The following is a 25,373-nucleotide window of genomic DNA, read 5'->3' as shown; positions in this document are numbered from 1 at the left end:
GCTCATTTTCTTTATATTTTGTAGACATGGGATCTCACTGTGTTTCCCAGGCTGGTCGCGAACTCCTGGGCTTAAGTGATCCTCCTGTCTCAGCCTCCCGAAGTCCTGGGATTATAGGCATGAGCCACCACACCCAGCTATGCTAGATGTTTTATAACTATTATATTTAATCCTTTAAATTACATAGTAAGCCTGTCTATTTTAGATTAGGAGACTGAAACTTAGAAAGCTGAATTGTCAAAGATCACAGAGTTGGAAGGGATAAGGCCAGGTTGTAAAATGTTCATCTGCCTCCAAAGCCCATCTCTGTTACACCATGCAGCTTTTATACAACTTACTAACATTGCTCATCCCTCTGATGTCCATCTATCTTTTCATGGTTTGTCTCCAAGACGCCTTTTTAGCTATCCACAGTGAGAAATTGGTCTCTTTCTCTAACAGTTGCATAGCATATATTTCTGCATCTTTTTTCTCATCTAGGAAACTAAGAATCAGAGCAATTACATTAGAATTGCTTATACCTTTTAGTAAGTTGAAACCGAAACTAAGACTCAGAGCCTCTGACTGCTGATGAAATCCAGAGTTCTTCTTCCATGTCACATCTAGTACAGCACCTAGAATGTGTTATGTGGCCTTATCAAGTTTAGTTTTAATAAGTTAAATAACTTGTGAGGGGGTACAACAGAGTTTCCTCTGAGATATTTTCTTTGACAATTCAGCCATATAGGTCCATAGAATTGTAGAACTGGAAGAGACCTTGGAGATCACAGGTTATAGCCCCCACATTTTACAAAGGCGCTCAGGTCACTGAATGCAGCTCTGTCATACTACCTCGGTGCTCACTGAACGCGGCCCTGTCGTACTACCTCGGCGCTCACTGAGTGTGGCTCGGTCGTACCACCTTGGTGCTCACTGAGTGTGTAGCTCTGTTGTGTGCCTTGGCATTGGATTAACTTTTCTGTACCTCCTGAGCTCCCTTTTCACTAAGAGAATACTTTCACTAAAACTTGAGCACTATTTTCCCATCCGTTGAGTTACTTTTTTGTTCCTTTTTTGTCAGAAGTCTTAGATTGTTGCTGATGATATATTTAAAGATAGTCAACTCTAGGTTATTTAATCCAGGAGAGGGGAACAGTGTTATAAATCATCAAGAAATCTATCATTATTTGGCCTTGCCAAGTACATTATACATTTTTCATAATTTGATACATTTTGAATTATGTTTATATAGACTAATATTAAAATTATTATGCATTAGTTGGGTGTGGCAAGGGGCCAACAGCTTTTTCTGAAAGGATTAAAAGCAATTTTAAAGAAAGGACATATTTACAGAATAGCTGTTAGGAAAGTAGAGACTGTCAGTAAATGAAAATAGTTGAGATTGACAAATGTACTGTTCACTAGACCTGACCATTAAACTGGGCTTTACGACAAGAACTGTACTGTATTCACTTTGTATCTCTAGATTCTATAAAATATAGTAGATACTCATACTGAGTTGAATGAATGGATGATTTAAGAGCAGATAGGATTATTGTGATTAAACGCTTGTGTAGCCCTGAGCTTGTTGGTCATTTAGGCAAAAACTTATGTAACTTGTATAATAAGTCATAATCTAAGAAAAAGAGATTTACCATTTCTTCAAAACAGGCAGAATTTTTAATTCTTAGAAGTGTGTTATTTTGTTTCCAAATATTTGGAGATGTTCCATCTTTCTATTACTGATTTCTAACTTAATTCCATTGTGGTTACAGAGCACCCTTCCTATGACTTGAATTATGTTAAATTTGTTGAGACTTATGGCTCAGAATATGATCTATTTTGGTAAACAGTCCTTGTAAACATGAAAAGAATGTATAACCTGCTTGTGGCTGTAATCCCAGCACTTTGGGAGGCTGAGGTAGGTAGATGACTTGAACTCAGGAGTATGAGACCAGCCTGGGCAACATGGCAAAACCCTATCTCTACAAAAAACAAAAAATAAAAAATAAAAAATAAATTAGCTGGGCATGGTGGTGTGTGCCTGTAGTCCCAGCTACTTAGGAGGCTAAGGTGGGAGGATTGCTGAGCCAAGAAGTTGAGACTGCAGTGAGCCATGATTGCACCACTGCATTCTAGTCTGAGTGACAGAGTAAGACCTCATCTCAAAAAAAAAAAAGAATGTATCATCCACTGTATAGGGTATTGTATAATGTCAATTAGATCAAGTTAACTGATAGTGTTATTCAACTCTTCTATATCTTTGCTGATTTTTATCTAGTTGTTCTATCAGTTATTGAAAGAGGGGTGTTGAAATACTCAACAATAATTATGGCCTACAGTTCTGTTATTTTTTACTTAATGTTTTTGAAGATATATTCTTAGGTTCATTTATGGTTGTTAGGTCCTCTTGATGAATTGGCTTCACTGACATTATGAAGTAACTTTTGTCCATGATCATATTCTTTGCTCTGAAATTTATAGTCTGATATTAAATTATAGGCTTTATTTTGACTAGTGTTAGCATGATATTTTTTTTTACTTTTAACCTATTGTGTCATTATTTTTGAAATGTATTTCATGTAGGCAGCATATAGTTGGGTCTTATTTTTTAATCCAGTTGGATGATCTTTGCTTTTTAAGTGAGTGGATTGCGACTATTTACATTTCATATGATTATTGATATGGTTGGATTCAAATCTGTCACTTTGCTCTTTGTTTTCTATTTGTTCTGCCTGTATGCCCCCCTTTTTAAGTGATGGCTTTAGAATTCATAACTTAACGTAGTCTCCCTATGTAAATAGTATTGTACCACTTTATAGTTTAGAAATCTTACAATGGTGTATTTTCATTTCCCTCATTCCAGCCTTTGTTTTATTGTCATGCATTTTACATCATCATATGCTGTAAACCCCAAAATACATTGTCACTGCTTTTGCTTTAGATATTTATCTTTTAAAGACATTTAAAAGTGAGAAAATAGTATTTTATTTTATTCATGTATTTACCAATTCCAGTGCTCTTCATTCATTTGTGTGGTTCAGATTTCCATGTATATTATTTTCCTTCTGTCTGAATGATTTCTTCCTTTACATTTCATATAGTGTAGGTCTTTTGGTATTCTTTCAGCTTTTGTATGTCTCAAAATCTATATTTCACTTTCATTTTTGGAAGGTATTTTAATTTTTGCTGGATGCAGAATTCTAGGTTGACTGTGGTTTTCTTTCAGTTTTTTAAAGATTTCGTTTCACTGTTTTCTTTCTTTCCAGTGAGAAGTTTACTGCCATTTTAAATATTTGTTTCTCTGTACATTAGAATTGGCTTTATTTCTGGCTGCTTTCAAGATTTTTTCTTTATCACTGGTGTTAAGCTGGTGTTTACATCTTTAATGTCTCTGCTTAACATGTTCAAAATTTCTTCTGCTTTCTTTTTTTTTTTATTTTTATAAATAAAGATGGGGTTTTGCCACGTTGCCCGGACTTGTCTCGAATTCATGGGCTCAAGCAATCCACCGGCCTCCACCTGTCAAAGTTCTGGGATTACAGGTGTGAGCCAGGGCACCTGGCCTCCTCTGCTTTCTTATCTACTTATTCCATCATATGTGTCATATCTGGATCAGTTTTGACTGATTCCTTTTCTTCTCACTTTGGGTTGTATTTTTTGCTTTTTTTTTAATACCTTATAATTTTTTTTAAGTGAAAGTAAGTTTATTAAGAAAGTAAAGGCATAAAAGAATGGGCTACTCTGCTTAGGCAGAGCAGTCATGCCTTATAACTTTTTTATTGGATACCAGACATGTGGCATGGGTGCTGGATATTATTGCTCTGCTTTAAATATTTTTGAACTTTATTCTGAGATTGTGATGGTTAATATTGAGTGTTAACTTGATTGGATTGAAGGATGCAAAGTATTGTTTCTGGGTGTGTCTGTGAAGGTGTTAACATTCACAGAGATTAACATTTGAGTTAATGTTAACATAAGAGATTAACATTTGAGTCAGTGGGCTGGGAGAGGCAGACCTACCTACAATCTGGGTGGGCACCATCTAATCAGCTGCCAGTGTGGCTAGGATAAAAGCAGGCAGAAGTTGGAAGGACTTGACTTGCTGAGTCTTCTTGCCTTCATCTTTTTCCATGCTGGATACTTCCTGCCCTCAAACATCAGACTCCCAAGTTCTTCAGCTTTTGCACTCTTGGACCCACACCAGTGATTTGCCAGGGGCTCTCAGGCCTTCAGCCATAGACTGAAGTTGGCTTCCCTACTTTTGAGGTTTTGAGACTTGGACTGGCTTCCTTGCTCCTCAACTTGCAGATGGCCTATTATGGGACTTTACCTTGTGATCCTGTGAGTCAATACTCCTTAATAAATTCCCCTTCATATATACATCTATCCTATTAGTTCTGTCCCTCTAGAGAACCCTGACTAATACAGAGATATTATTTAGTGACTTTTAAATAATTTGGTTCTTTCAAGGCTTGCTTTTAAGTTTTATTAGAGAGTACCAGCCCAGTGGTTAGTCTAGAACTAATTTTCCCTGTGCAACTGAGGTAGTACTCTTCTGAGTACTCTACCCAGTGCCTTGGGAATTGCAAGGTTTTCCACACTGACTGGTGGGAATACAAACTTTTCTTGCCCAGTATTAATCTGAAGATTGCTTCTTCTGAGCCTTTCTCGTGGTTCTCTCCCTGGCCTCAGGTGATCTCCTGACATCTATGTACAGATCATTCATTACTCAGCTGAAGACTCCAGGACCCGCTCGGCAGATCTCTGGAGCGCTCTCCCTCAAGCCCTCTGCCAGCTCTCTGCCCTCTGCGTCTCTAGCTTCCTTGGCCTCCTCAGACTCTCAGTTTTGTCTTCTCACCTTAGGGAGATGGCTTATCTCTGCCTGGGTTCACCTCCCTGCACTGGGGCCTGGAAACTTTCTGGTCAGCAAGCTGGGCAATCATAGGGTTCGTCTCATTTGTTTTCATCTTTCAGGCATCACTGCCCCATTCTGGCTAATGTCCAATGTCTGGAAGCCTGTTGATTTGTGTGTGTGCGTGTGTGTGCGCATGTGTGTGCGTGTGTGTGTGTGTGTGTTTTAGTACCTCTTCCTTTCTTTTTTTTTAATTTAACTTTTAAGTTCTGGAGTACATGTGCAGGTTTGTTATATAAGTATACTTGTGCCATGGGGGTTTGTTGTACAGATTATTTTGTCACCCAGGTATTAAGCCTAGTACCTATTATTCTTCCTGATCCTCTCCCTGCCTCACCCTCCACCCTCTGATAGGCCACAGTGTGTGGTGTTTCCCCCTATGTGTCCACGTGTTCTTATAATTTAGCTCCCACTTATAAATGAGAACATGCAGTATTTGGTGTCCTGTTCTTGTGTTAGTTTGCTAAAGATAATGACCTCCAGCTCCATCCATGTTCCTGCAGAGGACATTATCTCATTGTTTTTTATGACTGCATAGTATTTCATGGTGTGTATGTACCACATTTTCTTTATCCAGTCTACCAGTGATGGGCATTTAGGTTGATTCCATGTCTTTGCTATTGTGAATAGTGCTGCAATGACCATTTGCATGCATGTGTCTTTATAATAGAATGCTTTATATTCCTTTGGGTATATACCCAGTAATGGGATTGCTGGTTCAAATGGTATTTCTGTTTTTAGGTCTTTGAGGAATCAATGCACTGTCCTCCACAATGGTTGAACTAATTTACACTCCCTCCAACAGTGTAGAAGCATTCGTTTTTCTCCACAACCTTGCCAGCATCTGTTATTTTTTGACTTTTTAGTAATAGCCATTCTGACTGATGTGAGATGGTATCTTATTGTGATTTTGATTTGCATCTCTCAAATGATCAGTGATGTTGAGCGTTTTTCCATGTGATTGTTGGCCTCGTGTATATCTTCTTTTGAAAAGTGTCTGTTTATGCCTTTTGCCCACTTTTTAATGGGGTTGTTTTTTTCTTACAAATTTCTATAGACCCCTTCCTTATACCCCTTTATTACAAAAATTAACTCAAAATGAATTAAAGACTTAAATGTAAAACCCAAAGTATGAAAACCCTGGAAGACAACTTAGGAAATACCATTCCGGACATAGGAATGGGATAAAGATTTCATGATGAAGATACCAAAAGCAATTGCAACAAAGGCAAAAATTGACAAATGGGATCTAGTTAAACTAAAGAGCTGCACAGCAAAGGAAATTATAAACAGGGTGAACAGACAGCCTACAGAATGGGAGAAAATTTTTGAAAACTATGCGTCTGATAAAGATCTAATATCCCTTTCCTTTCCTTACACCACTCTAATCCAGATGCTTGGCTTTTTTCTTGTCAGACATGTACACCAGATTTTGAATTGTTCTCAGTAAACAGAAGCTACCATTTATTGATGATTTATGCAATGCTAAGCATTTTGCATGCATTTTTTAAATTAATACTCAAAACAACCTTTTGTAACTCTTATTGATTCCCATTTTACAAAAGCTGAGGCACAAAGAAGTTAAATAACTTGCCCAAGGTCCCACATCTGATAAGTAGTAGAGCCAGGATTTAAACCTGGGTAGTCTTGTCCTAAGTGCCTGTGACCCCCTGCCGGTGCTGCTCACTGCTCTCAGATTTGCCTTGCCAAGGATCATCCTGGTCACATTTCTTTCCCTCTCAAAAGTCTTCAGTGGCTTCACGTCACTTCCCAGATAAACTAAAGATTTTAGAGGATGGAATTCAAGATCCTCCACTATATGTCATCAGTCAGTTTTATAGCATTATCTTACATGTTTCAATCCTGTGTGTCTTTTAAGTTGAACTCATTGCCTTATCTGAACTCAGGTACTTTCTCACTTCAATACTTTGATTCACGTATTCCTCTCTAATTAGAATGCTTTCACCCGTATCTCCACCTATCAAAATCTTTAACACCCTTCAAGGATCAGCTGAAAAGCCTGCTCCTCCATTGAACTTTTCTGGATAAGCCCTGTCGCATATGGTCTATCTCTCACTCACTCATTTTCTTCTTTGAATCTTTCTAGAATTCCCTGTATATGCCTTTTAAGGGTGTTATCACCAACTGCCTTGTATTTTGCTATTAGTATACCTGTACATTTCCCCTATTATATTGAAATCTTTTTGTAAGTGGGAAACAAATCTTATTTGTCTTCTTGCCTTACTCCGTGATTCCTGCAGATCCTTGCGTACAGGGTATAGTACAAAGTATTACACATAACGAGTAAGTGTTCAACACATAATTTGTTGAATGAGTGAATGAATAAATTTTTGTTCTTCTGTTTGTTCTTTAGTTCATTCATCTTTTAAAGTAACATCTTAAAAGCAGGTTCAGCTCACATACAAAATATCTCATAGCATTCTTTATATGGACCATTGCTCTCACCCAGAATATTTTGTAGCTTTTTTTTATATTAAAGGGTGAAATGGAAGGTTAAGAGTTAGAAGCGTATTTGGTCTTTTCCTGACCCTCTCCTGACTTTTGTGTGACTTCAAGCATGTCACTTGAACCTCCCAGTGACCTCAGCTGTGAAACGGGGCTGCCTGGTGTCACAGAGGGATTGCGAAGAGCAGCACATCACAGTCCTTGTCCAAACAGAATCATCTGCAGGGTCTGACGCCTGCATGGAATGATGAGGGAAATTTAATTTTCCAAGTAAAGTAGTCAGTTTGACCCACAGTTTGAATGTCTGTGGGCACAATTAGATGAGTCCTTGAAAATCTGTTACTTTTCCTACTCAAAATGTTTCTCATGTTATGCTTGTAAATGTTCTTATTTTTTAGACAAAAAAGCATATTGTAAATATTTCCCTTTTTAGACTTCTGAGGTAGGAATATATTACAAGATATTTTTAAAAGAAGTTGAATTTTGGAAAGAATAATGTACCATGAATTTCTATTTTACACTATTGAATTTAGAAAATGTTCTGCCTCAAAGAGAACATTTTGAAAATGATGCTAATCACATTTTAAAGATAACTATTTCATAATGACCATATGTAATTCATGAAACGTGTTTTACCTTTTGTGTGTTTGTTTGGTGTAGGTAGTCAAGACAATTGCAGATAAGTAGAGCAGAAAACAAAAATACTGTTAGCCATTTTGTAAACAGAACCTTTTTATACCATTAATGTATTCTATAAAATCTTTCAAGTAGTAATGCTTGGAGGATTTAATGTATTTCCCAGTATTGTTTGTTTTCTAAGTGGGAAAAATCCATCTAACAGGAAATTTCTTAGCATTGTATATTGCATGTGCTGATTATCATGCTTTGACTGCTTTGGGTTTCTGCTGCTTTTAAACTAGCATTTAAATGGACCATTTGATTAATCATTTGTATACTGGCTATAATCCTCCCAAATTTCCTTTCTGAGTTGTACATACTGTAAAAGACAATTATGTTGCCACAGATTAAATAAGTGAATTAAAACAGAATAGCAGCTTAATTTGACCTGTGGTTTTGCTCTCTTTCCCTTTAGTGAAGTGTGTGCCACTCCAGCAAATAAATGAAGTCATCCATGACAGCTTGTGATGAATTGCCGTATTTATACTGTATATTTTAATAGCCTCACACTAATTTAAATTGAGCACAGAGTAAATTATAATTCAGTCACTTGACTGCTTATATTTAACTTGACAACTCATCCTTATTTGTCCTGGAGGTGTAGTGGAGAGCAGTGGAAATGCACTACGGTATTTCAGTTTCTCACTTAACCCTTTCTCCATGGAATGCTTCATATTCAAATTCTCTCCAGTTTGAAACATTTAGCACTTCCTAAGGAGAAAAAAAATAATGAAGACTCAGGAAGTCCGTACTTTTCTTGGACTTCAAAAAGAAAATTAGTCTTTGCCATGCTTTCGCCATTGCCTTCAAATAAGGAATTGGATTTGTTTATTTTTAGCAGTTTTAAAGCTCACTCACAAGAATACCCAGGGGAAGGAGAATTAACCTTCCACCCAGAGTGCCAAGTCTCCCAGAAAATAGAGAGCATTTGAGTAGAGTTATTTTAAGGAGGGTTTTACTATTCCTCTCAAGTTCCCAGAAATTACTTTATTCGTTTTTTTCGTCATTTTCGAATCTCCACTGTTCTAGACTAAAGCAAATACCAACAATGATCAAAACAAATTAGAGTACAGCGGATTAGCTCCACAAATACAGTATTCCTTGCTACATTTTAGGTCAGTGTGGCATTTTTATTTATTTGGTGGTGTATGTTTTTCGTTTTAAATTCAGTTGTAGAAATCAAGCAATCTATTTCTTCTGTCTAGAAACAGCTTCTTATAAAGAAGGATTATAGTTGTAAAGACTTTAGTTAAATCCCACATCACTTACTAGGCACTGCTGTGAGTTAGACCCTGAATGGATTGCTGAGCGGGGGATAGAAAAATGTACAAGACTCAGCCCTTGCCCTTGAGAGGCTCATAGCCACTCTAATCTTGAGACTTCTGTTTTTAGGAGATGAGGGATGCATGCAGAATGTACATATTGAAGGCCAGAGCTAGACATTAATTTTGATGGAGGGCTTTGAGGTGAGCTTCATAGAGGCAGTGGTGGCATTCAAGCTGGGTCTAAAAGATAGAACAGGATTTTTTCAGTCAGTGCCTGGAGTGGAGAGAGGAAGCACACCCCAAGTAGAGGGAACAGCAGGAGCAAATGCTGGAAGTAGGGAAAACACAGGATATGTGTGTACACCAGGAAATGTCATCTGATTTCACATGAAGGGTGGGTTTGTGGTGGGAGTAGTGGGAAGAGGAGTTAGAATAAGTTGTCTGTATTATGGAAGAATTCCTTGAATGTCATGCTAGAGTTTTAACTTTATTGTAGGCGATGGGAACACAATTAAGGTTCTTGATTAAGGGAATGATATATTCACAGCCATTAGTTTGGGGTTAATTCCAGGATGTTGGCTAGCAATGTGGAATCATGTCATTTCTAGGTTGGTGGTGGCCTGGAGATGCAATATATCTTAATAGTCATATATCTTAGCACTGAATAAATGGCATTTTTGAAACCTTAAATAAGTGGTTCTCAAGCTTACTTTGGGTTAGGAATTACCTGGGGAGCTTTACAAAATAACAAAGATGTGGGCCCAACCCCAGGGATTCTCATTCTGTTGTTTTGGGGTAAAGCCTGCACCTTGGAATTTGTTTTTTAAGTGCCCTAGGTATTATGATTTGAGGCCAGGGTTGAGAACCATTGATTTAAGGTCAATAATAACTTCACTCCTTTTAGCAGAGCTTTTTAGAGTGAGAGATCCCTGGTACCTGTCATCATAGTAGGAATAGCCATAATATTTTATGCCGTAGGATTGAACTGACGCTAGATGAATTAATTTTGTTGGTAAGTTTTACACAAGAACAAAAATGAAAGTGAATGTTGTTGGCAAATGACTATTGATCAGGAGAAGTGTTTAAATGTTTCTTGGCAGTTTTGTATTACACTTATAGTCTAGTTTCCTGAGAGCTTTTATAAATAACCCCAAAGCAAACTTTTTTTATTTTTATTTTTTGAGGCAGAGGCTCGCTGTGTTGCCCAGGCTGGTGTGCAGTGGCATGATCTCAGCTCACTGCAAGCTCTGCCTCCTGGGTTCATGCCATTCTTCTGCCTCAGCCACCCAGGTAGCTGAGACTACAGGCACCCACCACCATGCCTGACTAATTTTTTTGCATTTTTAGTAGAAACAAGGTACACCGTGTTAGCCAGGATGGTCTCAATCTCCTGACCTCATGATCCTCCCACCTCAGCCTTCCAAAGTGCTGGGATTACAGGGGTGAGCCACCACGCCTGGCCGCAAACTCTGGATAGAAACCACCTTTGCCTTTTTTCCCCCCACCTTCCCCTACCCCAAATCAACACCTGGCCAATGTTAGGGCTATAAAATGTACTTTAGAATTGTCCTTTTCTTTCCTCGCTCTATCAGCAGTTTACAATGCATCATTTGTGGTTTTTTTCTTCAGTATGATTATATATATATGTTCTTCAGTTGTAATACAAAATGTAATTCAAAGTCGAATGGCATATAACTACACTATCATAATAATTCTGAATGTTAAGTTTTTGTCTAGAAATGTCTGGAGTCTGCCACAAATCATAAAAATTGTTTTCCACGTGTTTTATTCTCCTCACTGCCTTTTTAAAGTAAAAACAAGCTGGGCATGGTGGCTCACGCTTGTAATCCCAGCACTTTGGGAGGCTGAGGCAGGTGGATCACCCGAGGTCAGGAGTTCAAGACCAGCCTGGCCAACATGGTGAAACCCTGTCTGCACTAAAAATACAAAAATCAGCCAGGTGTGGTGACACGTGCCTGTAATCCCAGCTACTCGGGAGGCTGAGGCAGGAGAATGGCTTGAACCTAGGAGGTGGAGGTTGCAGTGAGCCAAGATTGTGCCACTACACTCCAGCCTGGGCAACAGAGCAGGATTCTGTCTCTAAATAAATAAATAAATAAATAAATAAATAAAGCAATTACTCTTGAATTATTTTCACTGACGTGCTGAGTAGAATTTGAACAGTATAGTCTTCTTTCTTTAAAAAATATGTGTTTGAAATAAACTAGAATTTATTCTAGATAAGTTTATAAATGTTTTACATTTATGGGTTATAAATCACTATGGGTAATATCACTCAGTGAGATTGATATTTTAAATAAACCATAAAGTACTGAAAAGCCCATGAGACTGAGTCCAGAGGAGGGGGTCCTACCATTCCCAGGCTCTGTGGCTCCTGGGAAGGAAACCTGGTTTCCTCCTCACTCAAAAGAAGGGAGTTAATGAAGTAAGATTTCTTTAAGCTTTAACTTTCTATAACAGTATCAGCAAAGAACATTACCTGACTGGGGGGAAAAAAAGATGATATATTTTAAAAACTCCTTATTTGTCTCATAACGAAAACCCCACTTAAAATGTCATTTTGGCTGGGCATGGTGGCTTACGCTTGTAATCCCAGCATTTTGGGAGGCTGAGGTGAGCGGATCATTGAGGTCAGGAATTCAAGACCAGCCTGGCCAACATGGTGAAACCCCATCTCTACTAAAAATACAAAAATTAGCTGGGTGTGGTGGCAGGCACCTGTAATCCCAGCTACTCGGGAGGCTGAGGCAGGAGAATCACTTGAGCCCAGGAAACAGGTTGCTTGAACCCAGGAGACAGAGGTTTCAGTGAGCAGAGATCGTGGCACCGCATTCCAGCCTGGGTAACAGAGCAAGACTGTGTCTCAAGAAAAAAAAAGTCATTTTTTGGCCAGGTGTGGTGGTTCACGCCAGTGCTTTGGGAGGCTCAGGTGGGCAGATTACTTGAGCTCAGGAGTTCGAGACCAGCCTGAGCAACATAATGAAACCCCTATCTCTACCAAAAATGCAAAAAAATTAGCTGGGCATGGTGGCACGCCTGTGGTCCCAGCTACTCGGTGGCTGAGGTTGGGAGGTTTGTTTAAGCCTGGGAGGCAGAGGTTGCAGTGAACCAAGATCGCCCCACTGCACTCCAGCCTGGGTGACAGCATGAGACTGTGTCTCTAAATAAATAAAATGTCATTTTTATTCATCATCCTCCCTGCTTATTGCCTAGTGTCTGATCACAAATCACAATATAGTTCTTTTTTTTTAAAGACAGGATTTCGCTCTGTCACCCAGGTGAGAGTGCAGTGGTGCAATCATGGCTCACTTCAGCCTCAAATTCCTGGGCTCAAGTGATCCTCCCACTTCAGCCTCCCAAGTAGGTTGGGACCACCTGATCATACTATACCCAGGTAATTTTTTTTTTTTTTTTTCCTGTAGAGATGGGATCTTGCTATGGTGCTTAGGCTGGCCATATACTCCTGGCCTTCAGGTACCTTCCCACCTCAGCCTCCCTCTCAAAGTGCCGGGATTACAGGCATGTGCCACTGCACGCGGCCAAGACAATTCTTTTATATTGGTTTGAGGGTCATTCCTATGTTCCTCTTTTGAAAATAGCCAGTGTGGCCAAAATAGAGTGCATAAATTAAGAGTGTTATAACTTAACTGACTTTTAAAGCCATTACTGTTGACCTTTGAGACCTGGCTTTTTTCTTTGGTCCCATCAATCACTTCTGTACCACCTCCCCCAGTTCAGAAGGACAAAAGGTTAGACAGATGCGGATACAGTTTGTATTACTGGGAATTATAGTGGTAAGAAGAAGGAAGTGGGGAAGAATAAAGGAACTACCATTTTTTTTAGTTCTTATATTTCATAGTGATTATAGCTAATATAATTAGAAGGTGAATAAATATTAATACCTTTCTATATTTAGGTCATACTACTAGATATTACACTGGAACTTCAGAAGCAAATTATGTCTGAATTGGAAATTCTTTATAAGGTAATTGTTTTCATAATTTTTATTTGTAAAGCATGCCCATGTTATTGACTTGCAGGTTTATAACTACTTTTGTCTTATTTTTGTTACAGTGTGATTCATCATATATCATTGGATTTTATGGAGCATTTTTTGTAGAAAATAGGATTTCAATATGTACAGAATTCATGGATGGTGAGTTTTCCCTTTTATAATACTTTTAAATGATTTTAGAGTATATAGTGCTTTACAACTTGGTTTTGATATAGATATCAAGTAGAATTAAAAATAATTAAAATATGCTAATAATTACCTCATTTATACTCTAAGATTATTTTAGTGTTAAGTGTTCCTGGGGTTAAATATTTTTAGCTGAACTATAATTTCAAGAATTGAACTTCACTTTTATTGCAAATTTAAATAGAACAGATTAAATGCTAGTCTAATCGGTGGTTTGATATTTGATTCTTTTGCACAATCTGTCTTTACTTGCAAAACAGATGTTCTGTTCTTTTAATGTTTCAATAGCCAAAACAGATTTTCTTTTAAAGAAATCTATTAACCCAATGTCCTGTGTCTTTCAGAAAGAAATCGGTTCTTAATTGCAAGATAAGAAATTGTTTTTCAACACAGCTGTTTAGCCAAGATGTGTTTAATTTTCTTTGGACTTTAGCCCTTTCCTTCCCTCTCTATGTTTTTATTCATTTCTATTTTGTTAGTTCTTTCTTGACCTGAATATTATGGCAAAATACAGATTTCTAGGGACATATCAGTGAAATGATGTAATCATTATTATTGTTTACCAATTTTAAATCTAAGCAGTCTTTAAATTTTACATATTCAGTTTTCCATAATCTAGTCCATTAAAACACAACTTTAGAAAATATAGTAAGTTCCTTGTGGAGATTCTCAGTACATTACCAAAGCAATTAGTTTGTGCCCTGCAAAACTTTAATGAGCCAACGTTGATACCTTGATACTATAATAAGGTGTATAACGTGTTCTAAATTACTTATAGTAGAATGTCAAGAATTAAATATCTTACAGCCATATAGGTAGTATGATAACTGTGGAGACTGACTAGAAAAAGTGGATTCATTGAGCCAATACATGTCACTGTGTTGTAACTTTTATCATTCTTTCTTTGAAGTCTTCAATTTTTCAGTTCTACTCAAACATTTTTGTTGAGACCAGGCATGGTGGTTCACACATGTAATCCCAGCACTTTGGGAGACTAAGGTGAGAAGATTGCTTGAGCCCAGGAGTTTGAGACCAGCCTGGGCAATATAGGGAGATCTCATCTTTACAAAAATAATTTTAAAAATATGGCCGGGCGTGGTGGCTCATGCCTGTAATCCCAGCACTTTGGGAGGCCGAGGCAGGTGGATCACTTGAGGTCAGGAGTTCAAGACCAGCCTGACCAACATGGCGAAAACCCGTCTCTACTGAAAATACAAAAATTAGCCAGGCGTGATAGTGCATGCCTGAAATCCCAGCTACTTGGGAGGCTGAGACTGAGAATTGCTTGAACCGGGGAGGTGGAGGTTGCAGTGAATCGAGATCACGCCACTGCACTCTGGCCTGGGTGACAAAGTGAGACTCTGTCTCAAAAAAAGAAAAAAAAAAAAAGGAAATTAGCCAAGCATGGTGGTTCATGCCTGTAGTCCCAGGTTACTCTGGGGGCTGAGGTGGGAGGATTTCTTGAGCCCAGGAGATTAAGGCTGTAGTGAGCTGTGACTGTGCCACTGCACTCCACTCTGGGCAACAGAGTGAGACCCTGTATCAAAAAACAAATAAATTAAAATTTTTTATTGAACTATAACTCAGATACCATAAAATTCACCTTTTAAAAGTGTACAATTCCATGGTTTTTAATATACTCACAAGGTTGTGCAATCATCACCACTGTATAATTCCAAAACATTTTTTTACCACCCCCAGAAAGAGACTTCCTATCTATTAGTACTCACTCTCTACTTTATCTTTCCTCTAGTCCTTGGCAACCACTGATTTATCTTCTGTCTCTATGGATTTACCTATTCTGGACATTCCATATAAATGGAATCTGATAATATATGGCCTTTGTGTCTGGCTTCCTTTATTTAGCATAATGTTTTCAGTGTTCATCCATACTGTTGCATATATGAGAACTTCATTCCTTTTTATTGCTGAATAACATTTTATTGTATGGCTATACTACATTTTGTTTACTCTTTCAGTAGTTGATGGACATTTGGGATAGTTCTACTTTACGCATAATTATGAATAATGCTACTCTATATATTTGTGTACAAGTTTTTGTGTAGACATATGTTTTCTTTTTTTTTTTGAGACAGAGTCTTACTCTGTCACCCAGACTGGAGTGCAGTGGCGCAATCTCGGCTCCCTGTAACCTCTGCCTCCTAGGTTCAAGCAATTCTCCTGCCTCAGCCTCCCGAGTAGCTGGGACTACAGGCGCCTGCCACCATGCCCGGCTAAGTTTTTGTATTTTCAGTAGAGGTGGGGTTTCACTATGTTAGCCAGGATGGTCTTGATCTCCTGACCTCGTGATCTGCCTGCCTTTGCTTCCCAAGGTGCTGGGATTACAGGTGTAAGCCACCGTGCCCAGCCAATGTTTTCAGTTCTTTTAGATATATACCTAGGAGTGGAGTTGCTAGGTCATATGGTAGCTTTATGTTTAACTTTTTAATGAACTACCAGACTGTTCCAATTGATTTTACACCACTTTGCATTCATACCAGCACTGTATAAAGGTTCCGTTTTCTTCATATTTTTGCCAATACTTGTCATTATGTGTCTTTTTAAAATTGTGGCCTCATAGTGTGACATGGTATCCCATTTTAGTTTTGATTTAGATTTCTCTAATGATTAATGATGTTGAGCATCTTTTCATGTGCTTATTGGCCATTCATGTATCTTCTTTTGAGAAATATGTTTTCATATCCTTTGTCTATTTTTTAAATGAGTTATTGGGCTTTTATTGTTGAGTTGTAAGAGTTCTTTATGTATTCTAATACTTGGCTCTTATCAGATGTAGGATTTCCAAATATTTTCATTCATTGTTTATCTTTTCACTTTCTTTTTTCTTTTCTTTTCTGTCTTTTTTTTTTTTTTTTTTTTTTTTGAGCTGTGGTATCATATTGCCCAGGCTAGTTTTGAACTCCTGGGCTCACGTAATCCTCCCACCTCAGCCTCAAGTTTTATTGTTTTAGCTCTTATATAAGCCTTTGATTTATTTTTGAGTTAATTTTTATATATGGTATGAGATAGGGGTCCAAATTTATTCGTTTGCATGTATATATCCATTTGTTCCAGTACCATTTGTTAAACACTATTTTTCCCATTGAATTTTCTTGTTATACTTGTTGAAAATTGACCATAAAATATATTTCTATACTTTTAGATCAGTGCATATACATCTTGCATTGATCTAGTTGTCTATCTTTGTACTAGTACCACACCGTATTTGATTACTCGTACTTGATAACTCTAGATTATTATAGTTTTTAAGTTCCAAATTGAGAAGTGTAAGTGCTCCAACTTTGTTCTTTGTTTTGGCCGTTTTGAATACCTAGCATTTTTATTTGAATTTTAGAACCAGCTTGGCAATTTCTCCAAAAAATCCAGCTGGGATTTTGATAAGAATTGAATTGAATTTTTAGATCAACTTGGGGAATATTGCGTCTTTAACATTATTTAATCTTCAACTCCAAGAACACAGATGGCTTTCAACTTACTTAGGTCTTCTTTAATTGTTTTTCAATGATTTTAAAATAATTTTTAGGGTATGAGTGGTAACTATTTGTTAAATTTACTTCTGAGTATTTTAATGCTGTTTTCTTAATTTCATTTTGGATTGTTCATTGCCAGTGTACAGAACTGTAATTGATTTTTATATATTGATCTTGTATTCTGCAACCTTGCTGAACTTGTTTACTAACGTTAATAGCTTTTTGTGGATTCCTTAGGGTTCTCTATATACAAGATAATACCACCTGCAAACAGGTAGTTTTAGTGCTTTCTTTTCAATTCTGGATGTCTTTTATTTCCTTTTCTTGCTTAATTACCCTGGCTAGAACCTTCAGTACAATGTTGAATAGACTGATGAGAACAGACATCCTTCTCTTGTTCCTGACCTTAGAGGGAGAGCTTTTAGTCTTTCACCATTAAATATGATGTTAGTCATGGGTTTAGAGTAGTTGTCCTTTGTCAGGCTGAAGAAATTCCCTTCTATTTTTAGTTTGTTGAGTATTATTTTTTAATCATGAAAGGGTATTAAATTTTGTCAAATGCCTGTTTTATGTCTATTGAAATAATTGTGCATATTTGGTCCTTTATTCTGTTAATATATGGTATACTGTATTAATTTATTTTTGCAAAATGAACCATTCTTGCAGTGTTGGAATTATTTCACTTAGTCATGATGTGTAATTCTTTTTATATGTTCCTGGGTTCAGTTTGCTAGTATTTTCTTGATGATTTTTGTATTCATATTTATGAGGGACATTGGATTAGTTTTCTTTTTTTGTGATGTCAGTGTCTGATTTTGGTGTCAGGATAGTTCTGGCCTTATAGAATGAGTTCAGAAGTGTTGCCACCTCTTCTGTTTTTTTAAAGAGTTTATGAAGGATTCATGTTAATTCTTTTTTAAAAAAATTTTATGGGCTGGGCGGGGTGGCTCATGCCTATAATCTTAGCATTTTGGGAGGCCAGGGCAGGTGGATCACTTGAGGTCAGGAGTTCGAGACCAGCCTGGCCAACATGGTGAAAGCCCATCTCTACTAAAAGTACCAAAAAAAATTAGCTGGGCCTGGTGGCGTATGCCTGTAATCCCAGCTACTTGGGAGACTGAGGCAGGAGAATCGCTTGAACCCAGGAGGTGGAGGTTGCAGTGAGCCAAGATCATGCCACTGCACTCCAGCCTGGGTGACAGAGACTCTGTCTCAAAATAAACAAATAAATAAATAAAAATTTTTATGGAGACATATTTTATGTATTTATGGAGTACATATATAATAATATTTTGATACAAGCATACAATGTGTAGTAATCAACTCAGAGTAATGGAGATATGCATGACCACAAACATTTATCATTTGTTTGTGTTAGGAGCATTGCAGTTCCACTTGGGTAGTTATTTTGAAATATACAATAAATTATTAATTGTGGTCACCCTGTTGTGGTACCAAACACTGGATCTTATTCTTTCTATCTGACTGTTCTTTTTTACCCGTTAACCAACCCCTCTTTGTCCTACCTTTCTCACTACCCTTCTCAGTCTCTGGTAATCATCATTCTACTATGTCTCCATGATCATTTGTTTTTGGCTCCCACATATCAGTGAGAGAACGTGTATGTCTTTCTGTGTCTGGATTATTTCATTTAAAATAATACCCATGTTCTTGCAAATAACAGGATTTCATTCTTTTTATGACTGAATAATATTTCATTGTGTTTATGTACCACATTTTCTTTATCTTTATTTTTTCTTTGATGGACACTTAGATTGATTTCATATCTTGGCTATTGTGAATAGTGCTGCAGTAAACATTAGAGTGCACATATCTCTTCAATTTACTGATTTCCTTTCTTTTGGATATATACCCAAAGGTGAAATTACTGGATCATAATAAGGTAGTTATACTTTTAGTTTTCTGGGGAATTTCCATACTGTTTTCCATGGTAGCTATACTAGTTTACATTCCCATCAGTAGTGTATGAAGGTTCCCCTTTCTCCATATCCTTGCCAGCATCTGTTATTCCCTGTCTTTTTGATAAAAGCCATTTTAGCTGGAGTGAGAGGATATCTCATTGTGGTTTTGATTTGCATTTCCCTGATGATTAGTGATGTTGAACATTTTTTCAAATGCCTGATGTTAATTCTTCTTTAAACATTTGATAGAATTCACCAGTGAAATCATCTGGTTCTGGTGTTTTTGGGGTGTGTCGTTAGTGTGGTTTTTTTTTTTTTTTTTAATTATGGTATAATACTCATACAAAAATTTAAACCTTACTAGCCATTTTATTAGTCCATCTTGTGTTGCTATAAAGGAATACCTGAGACTGGGTAATTTATAAAGAAAAGGGGTTTATTTGGCTCATGATTTTGCAGGCTGTACAAGAAACATGGTGCCCAGCATCTGTTTCTGGTCTGGGCCTCAGGAAGCTTCCATTCATGGAGCAAGAGAGAGAGGAGGGAGGTTCCAGACCCTTCTTAACAACCAAATCTTGCAGGAACTTAAAGTGAGAACTCACTCAATTTTGTGAGAATGGCACCAAGTCATTCATGAGGGATCCACCCCTTTGACCCAAACACCTCTCACTAGGCCCCATCTTCATCATTGGGAATGAGATTTCTTTTTTTTTTTTTGAGATGGAGTCTGGCTCTGTTGCCCAGGCTGGAGTGCAGTGGCCGGATCTCAGCTCACTGCAAGCTCGGCCTTCCGGGTTTACACCATTCTCCTGCCTCTGCCTCCGAGTAGCTGGGACTACAGGCGCCCGCCACCTCGCCCTGCTAGTTCTTTTGTATTTTTTAGTAGAGACAGGGGTTTCACCGTGTTAGCCAGGATGGTCTCGATCTCCTGACCTCGTGATCCGCCCGTCTCGGCCTCCCAAAGTGCTGGGATTACAGGCTTGAGCCACCGCGCCCGGCGGGAATGAGATTTCAACATGAGTTTCGAAGGGGACAAATATTCAAACTGTGTCAGCCATTCTAAGTGTGTAATTCAGCAGCGTGAAGTACGTTAACATGGTTGTGCAACTGTTACCACCATCCATCTCCAGAACTCTTTTTATCTTGCAAAACTGAAACTCTATACCTATTAAATAAAAACTCCTCATTCACCCCCGCTCCCAGCCCCTGGCAAACAGCATTATACTCTGTCTCTATTTGACTACTCTAGGTACCTCATATAATTGGAATCACATAGTATTTGTCTTATTGTGTCTGGCTTATTTAATTTTGCATTATGTCCTTAAGGTTCATCCATGTTGCGGTATGTATCAGAGTTTTTCTTCCTTTTAAAAGCTGAATCGTATTTGTGGTTAGTTTTTTTTGTTGTTACCAACTCAATCACTTTATATACAAGTTTAGTCAGATTTTTTATTTTTTATTTTTGAGTCAGTTTTGGTAGTTTGTGTTTTTCTCAGAATTAATCTGTTTCATCTAGGTTTTCTAATTTATTGATACACAGTTGTTCTGAAAATTCTCTTATAATCCTTTTTATTCCTGCAGAGTTGGTAGTAATGTTCCCTCTTCCACTCCAGATTTTAGTTTCTTGAGTCTCCTCACTTATTTTCTTGGTCAGTGTAGCTAAAAGTTTGTCAGTTTCTCTGTTTAAAAAAAAAAAAATTTTTTTTTTTTTTTGAGACGTAGTTTCGCGCTTGTTTCCCACGCTGGAGTGCAATGGTGCAATCTCGGCTCAGCGCAACATCTGCCTCCCGGGTTCAAGCCATTCTCTTGCCTCAGCCTCCGGAGTAGTTGAGATTACAGGCATGCGCCACCACGCCTAGCTAATTTTGTATTTTTAGTAGAGACAGAGTTTCTCCACATTGGTCAAGCTAGTCTTGAACTCCCGACCTCAGGTGATCTGCCTGCCTCGGCCTCCCAAAGGGCTGGGAATACAGGCGTGAGCCACCATGCCCGGCCAAAAAAATTTTTTTCATTTAAAATCAAACTGACTTTTGGTTTCATTGATTTTCTCTATTGTTTTTTTTCTATTCTCTGTTTTGTTTATTTCTCCTTTAATTTTATTATTTTCTTTTTTTTCTGCTTTCTTTGAGTTTAGTTTTAGCTTGATGTTCTCCTTCTGCTTAAGGTAGAAAGTTAGGATATTGATTTGAGATCTTTCTTATTTAATGTAGGTTATAAATTTTCCTCTAAGCACGGCTTTAGTTGCATCCTAGAAGTTTTGGTATGTTGTGTTATTTTCATTAATCTCAAAGTATTTTCCATTTTTCTATGACAGAAATCTCTTATGATTTCTTTCTGACCCATTTTTATTTAGGTATGTGCTGTTTAATTTCCACATATATGCACTTGAGAAGAATGTATTCTCCTGTGGTTAAGTGAAGTATCCTTTTCATGTCAGTTAATTCTGATTGGTTTATAATACTGTTCAGTATTTTCTTATTAATCTTCTGTGTAGTTTTGTCCTTTTCTGAAAGTGAGATATTGAAGTCTGAAAAACTAATATTTTTGAGTTGTCTGTTTCTCCTTTCAGTTCTTTCAGTTTATTTTTCATATATTTTGGCATGCATGCTAGGTGCATACGTGTTTATAATTGTTACATCTTCTTGGTTGGTTGATTCTTTTATCATTAGAAAATGTCTTTGTCTCTAGTAACAATATTTAATAATAGTTATCTAAAAGACTATTTTTTCCACTAGTATAGTCACTCCAGCTCCCTGTTGGTTACTGTTTGAATAGTATATCTTTTTTCATCATTTTTCAACCTGTTTGTGTCTTTAAATGTAAAATACCTCTATTGTAGACAGCATATAGTTGGATCATTTTTTAGTAAATTAATTCTGCCAATCTCTTATTTAATTAGAGTGCTTAAACCTTTTACATTAAATTTAATTTAATTACTAACAAGGTGAGATGTATCTCTCCCATTCTATTTGTTTTCTATACGTCTGCCTTTCATGTTCTGTTATTGCTTTTTTTATGTCAGATAGATATTTTCAAATGTACCATTTAAATTTCCCGTGGTTTCTTTTGCTCTATTTTTTTGGGTTATATTGTTAATGTTGCCCTAGGGATTACAATTAACTTCTTCACTTATAACAATGTACTTCAGATTAATACTAACTTTATTTTAATAGTATACAAAAGGCCAGGCATGGTGGCTCATGCCTGTAATCCCAGCACTTTGGGAGGCCGAGGTGGGCAGATCACCTGAGATCAGGAGTTCGAGATTAGCCTGGCTGATTTGGTGAAACCCCATCTCTACTAAAAAAAAAAAAATACAAAAATTAGCCAGACGCAGTGGTGCATGCCTGTAATCACAGCTACTCGGGAGGCTGAAGCTGGAGAATAGCTTGAACCCAGGAAGTGGAGGTTGCAGTGAGCCGAGATCGCGCCACTGCACTCCAGACCGGGCGACAGAGTGAGACTCCATCTCAAAAAATAATAATAATAATAATATACAAAAACTTTGCTTCTGTATCGCTCAATTTCTTCTCATCTCTTTTATGCTGTTATTGTCATATAAGTTACGTTCTTATACATCGTGTGTCCAAAACAAATTTAAAATTATGCTGTTGTCTCTTAAGTCATATAGGAGAACAAAAGAGATACAAGCAAAACATACATTTATCCTGTCTTTTATATTTACCTATGCAGTTACCTTTACCAGTGTTCTTTATTTCTTCATGTGGATCTGAGTTACTGTCTTTTAACTTCAATCTAAATTTCCTTCAGTCTGAAAGACTGTATTTTATTTCTTGTAGGGCAGGTCAACTAATGATTAATTCTAAGTATTCTGAGATAAATTTTCCAGTTTATTTGACAGCATCTTAATTTCTCCTTCAGTTTTGTAAAGTAGTTTTCGCTGGATATAGAATTTTTGGTTTACAATCTTTTTCTTTCAGCTGTTCAAATATGTCATTCCCCTGCCTCTGACCTCTGTGGTTTCTGATGAGTAATCAGCTCTTGATCTTTTTGAGGATTATTTGTAATTGAAATGTCACTTCTCTTGCTGCTTTCAAGATTTTCTTTATGTCTTTGGCTATGGATAGTTTGATAATAATGTGTATAGGTATAGATCTCTTTGGAGTTTATCCTATGTGAAGTATACTGAGCTTCTTGGATGTGTAAATTCACTTTTTAAAATCAAATTTAGGAAGTTTAGGGTCATTGTTTTCTCAAATATTCTTTCCATTCCTTCCTTTTCTCCTCCCTTTCTAATCTCCCGTTATGCATATGTTTGTATGCTGGATGGTGTTCTCCAGGTCTCTGAGAATGTGTTCATTTTTCTTCATTTTCTTTTCTTTTCATCATTAGACTGGATAATCTCCATTGACCTATCTTTACCCCCTTTGATTCTTTCTTCTGCTTTCTCAGATATGCTGTTGTTCCACTCTAATAAATTTTCATTTCAGTTATTATACTTTTCTACTTCAGAATTCTATTTGGTTTCATATGACTTCAGGGAACAAAGAAAAGTGACAGATCACAGAGAACAAACCAGTAACTTTGGAATCACGAGCAAAAAGTTCAAACCTACCGAGCCACAGATGAATGAGTTTCTAAATGCCTTGAATACCACCATCTCAGCTAAAATTAAGTTCTGTCAGTTTGCATCATAGTAGTATCACATTGCATGAGACTTTTAAACTGCAAAAGTTCACATGTGATTCTCAAGCTATGTCACATCATGGGGAAACATTTTAATTTTTTTTTTTTTTGAGACAGGGTCTCGCTCTGTCACCCAGGATGGAGTGCAGTAGTGCAATCTCTGCTCACTGCAACCTTCGCCTCCCAGGTTTAAGCGATTCTCCTGCCTCAGCCTTCTGAGTAGCTGGGACTACAGAGTAGTGTACACCACCTTGCCCAGCTCATTTTTATTTTTTTGGTAGAGATGGGGTTTCACCATGTCTCCTAGGCTGGTCTCAAACTCCTGACCTCAAGTGATCCTCCCACCTTGGCCTCCCAAAGTGCTGGAATTACAGGTGTGAGCCACTGTGCCTGGCCACCTTTTAAATCTTTAACTTCTGAAACTTCAAAGGTTCAGGTCTTCTCTGAGCTCTGCCATCAGCTGACTCTTGGCTTTAACTAGAACATTCACATCGCTGGGATTATTTTCCCCACCTGTCAAGTAAGGTCGCTGGACTGATCTTTAATGTCCTTTTCTGCACAAATGTTTGATAGGTCTAAGAGTTGCCATTTTTGATAGATCTGTAGGATAGAAATGATAATAAAACAGAGAAGAATTAAACCAACCCCCTCTGCCATTTTAACCTGATAAGAATTACTGAATTGCAGAAAAAGGACTCATCAAACTTAACAGGAACTCTTAATCCTGAGTGGATCTGCCACATCGTTTTTTCACCGATGACATTTTTCTCTAATGGAAGTGAAAAGGACAAGATGAATCAGTGATGGCACAGAGCCAGCTGTGTAAAGATTTAGCCATATGGCTAGTTAAGGAAAGCGGGTCTAACTGAGGTTAAAAACCAGTGAACTACCTCAAAATTAGATTCCTTTTTCACTTCTTCTACTGATGATGGTGGTAAGGTAATCTTTGTTTTTTGGGTTTAGCTTGTTGAAACCATTGTCCATTTAGTTAATTAAGCCCTGATTTATATCCTTTGTAAAAGTGAATTCTCTTAGAAGTTGTTACTGGTACATCTGAATGGATTTTCACCTCCTAGTTTTAAGCCATTCAGGTCATTCACTTCATAAGGGATTGGTCCAATAAGCTGCATTTGTCAGTCTTGCAAATACCAGCATGTAAAGCTTGATCTTTTTTCATTCTGTTTATCCTTCATACTGCCAATTTATCTGAAAGATCGATGAGAACATAAAATGTTTTTCTGCTGTATTCTCACTTTTACTACATCTGTAATAAAAATGTCATTTTAGTAAATAATGATGGTTCAGTTCATATCAGATTTTTTTTCATTATCTTCCCAGTAGCACCCAGAGCCGAAGTGTAATGTTTAGTTACACTTGGGTTTCCCAGTTTCTTGTTCAAATCTGCAAACTACAAGCAAAGGTTAACTAAGAGTGATCACTTTTCTGTATCTGCTTTAAATGGGATAAATATAAAGCCAGTAGCCATATATATAATATATGCATGTGTCTATATGCATATAAAAATATTTGTCGGCCGGGTGCGGTGGCTCAAGCCTGTAATCCCAGCACTTTGGGAGGCCGAGGCGGGTGGATCACGAGGTCAGGAGATCGAGACCATCCTGGTCTACACGGTGAAACCCCGTCTCTACTAAAAAATACAAAAAACTAGCCGGGTGAGATGGCGGGCGCCTGTAGTCCCAGCTACTTGGGAGGCTGAGGCAGGAGAATGGCGTGAATCCGGGAGGCGGAGCTTGCAGTGAGCTGAGATCCGGCCACTGCACTCCAGCC

General features: G+C 37.6%; 1 protein-coding gene across 4 annotated transcripts in view; it reads left to right on the top strand.

The window, feature by feature from the left end:
- The window catches only part of MAP2K5 (mitogen-activated protein kinase kinase 5), a 272,012-nt gene that overhangs the window by 91,305 nt on the left and 155,334 nt on the right, over window positions 1-25,373 (top strand). For all 4 annotated transcript variants that reach the window (XM_017851086.1, XM_017851085.1, XM_017851084.1 and 1 more), the window contains 2 exons: window positions 13,241-13,309; window positions 13,399-13,480. In XM_017851086.1, coding sequence (XP_017706575.1) covers window positions 13,241-13,309; window positions 13,399-13,480 — 151 coding nt within the window. The remainder of the gene's footprint in view (window positions 1-13,240; window positions 13,310-13,398; window positions 13,481-25,373) is intronic.

The sequence above is a fragment of the Rhinopithecus bieti genome, unplaced genomic scaffold (assembly GCF_001698545.2).
Source record: "Rhinopithecus bieti isolate Rb0 unplaced genomic scaffold, ASM169854v2 scaffold_31548, whole genome shotgun sequence".
Classification (NCBI taxonomy): Eukaryota; Metazoa; Chordata; class Mammalia; order Primates; family Cercopithecidae; genus Rhinopithecus; species Rhinopithecus bieti.
The sequence above is the reverse complement of the archived record's forward strand: the minus strand, read 5'-3'. Positions and strand labels throughout refer to the sequence as shown.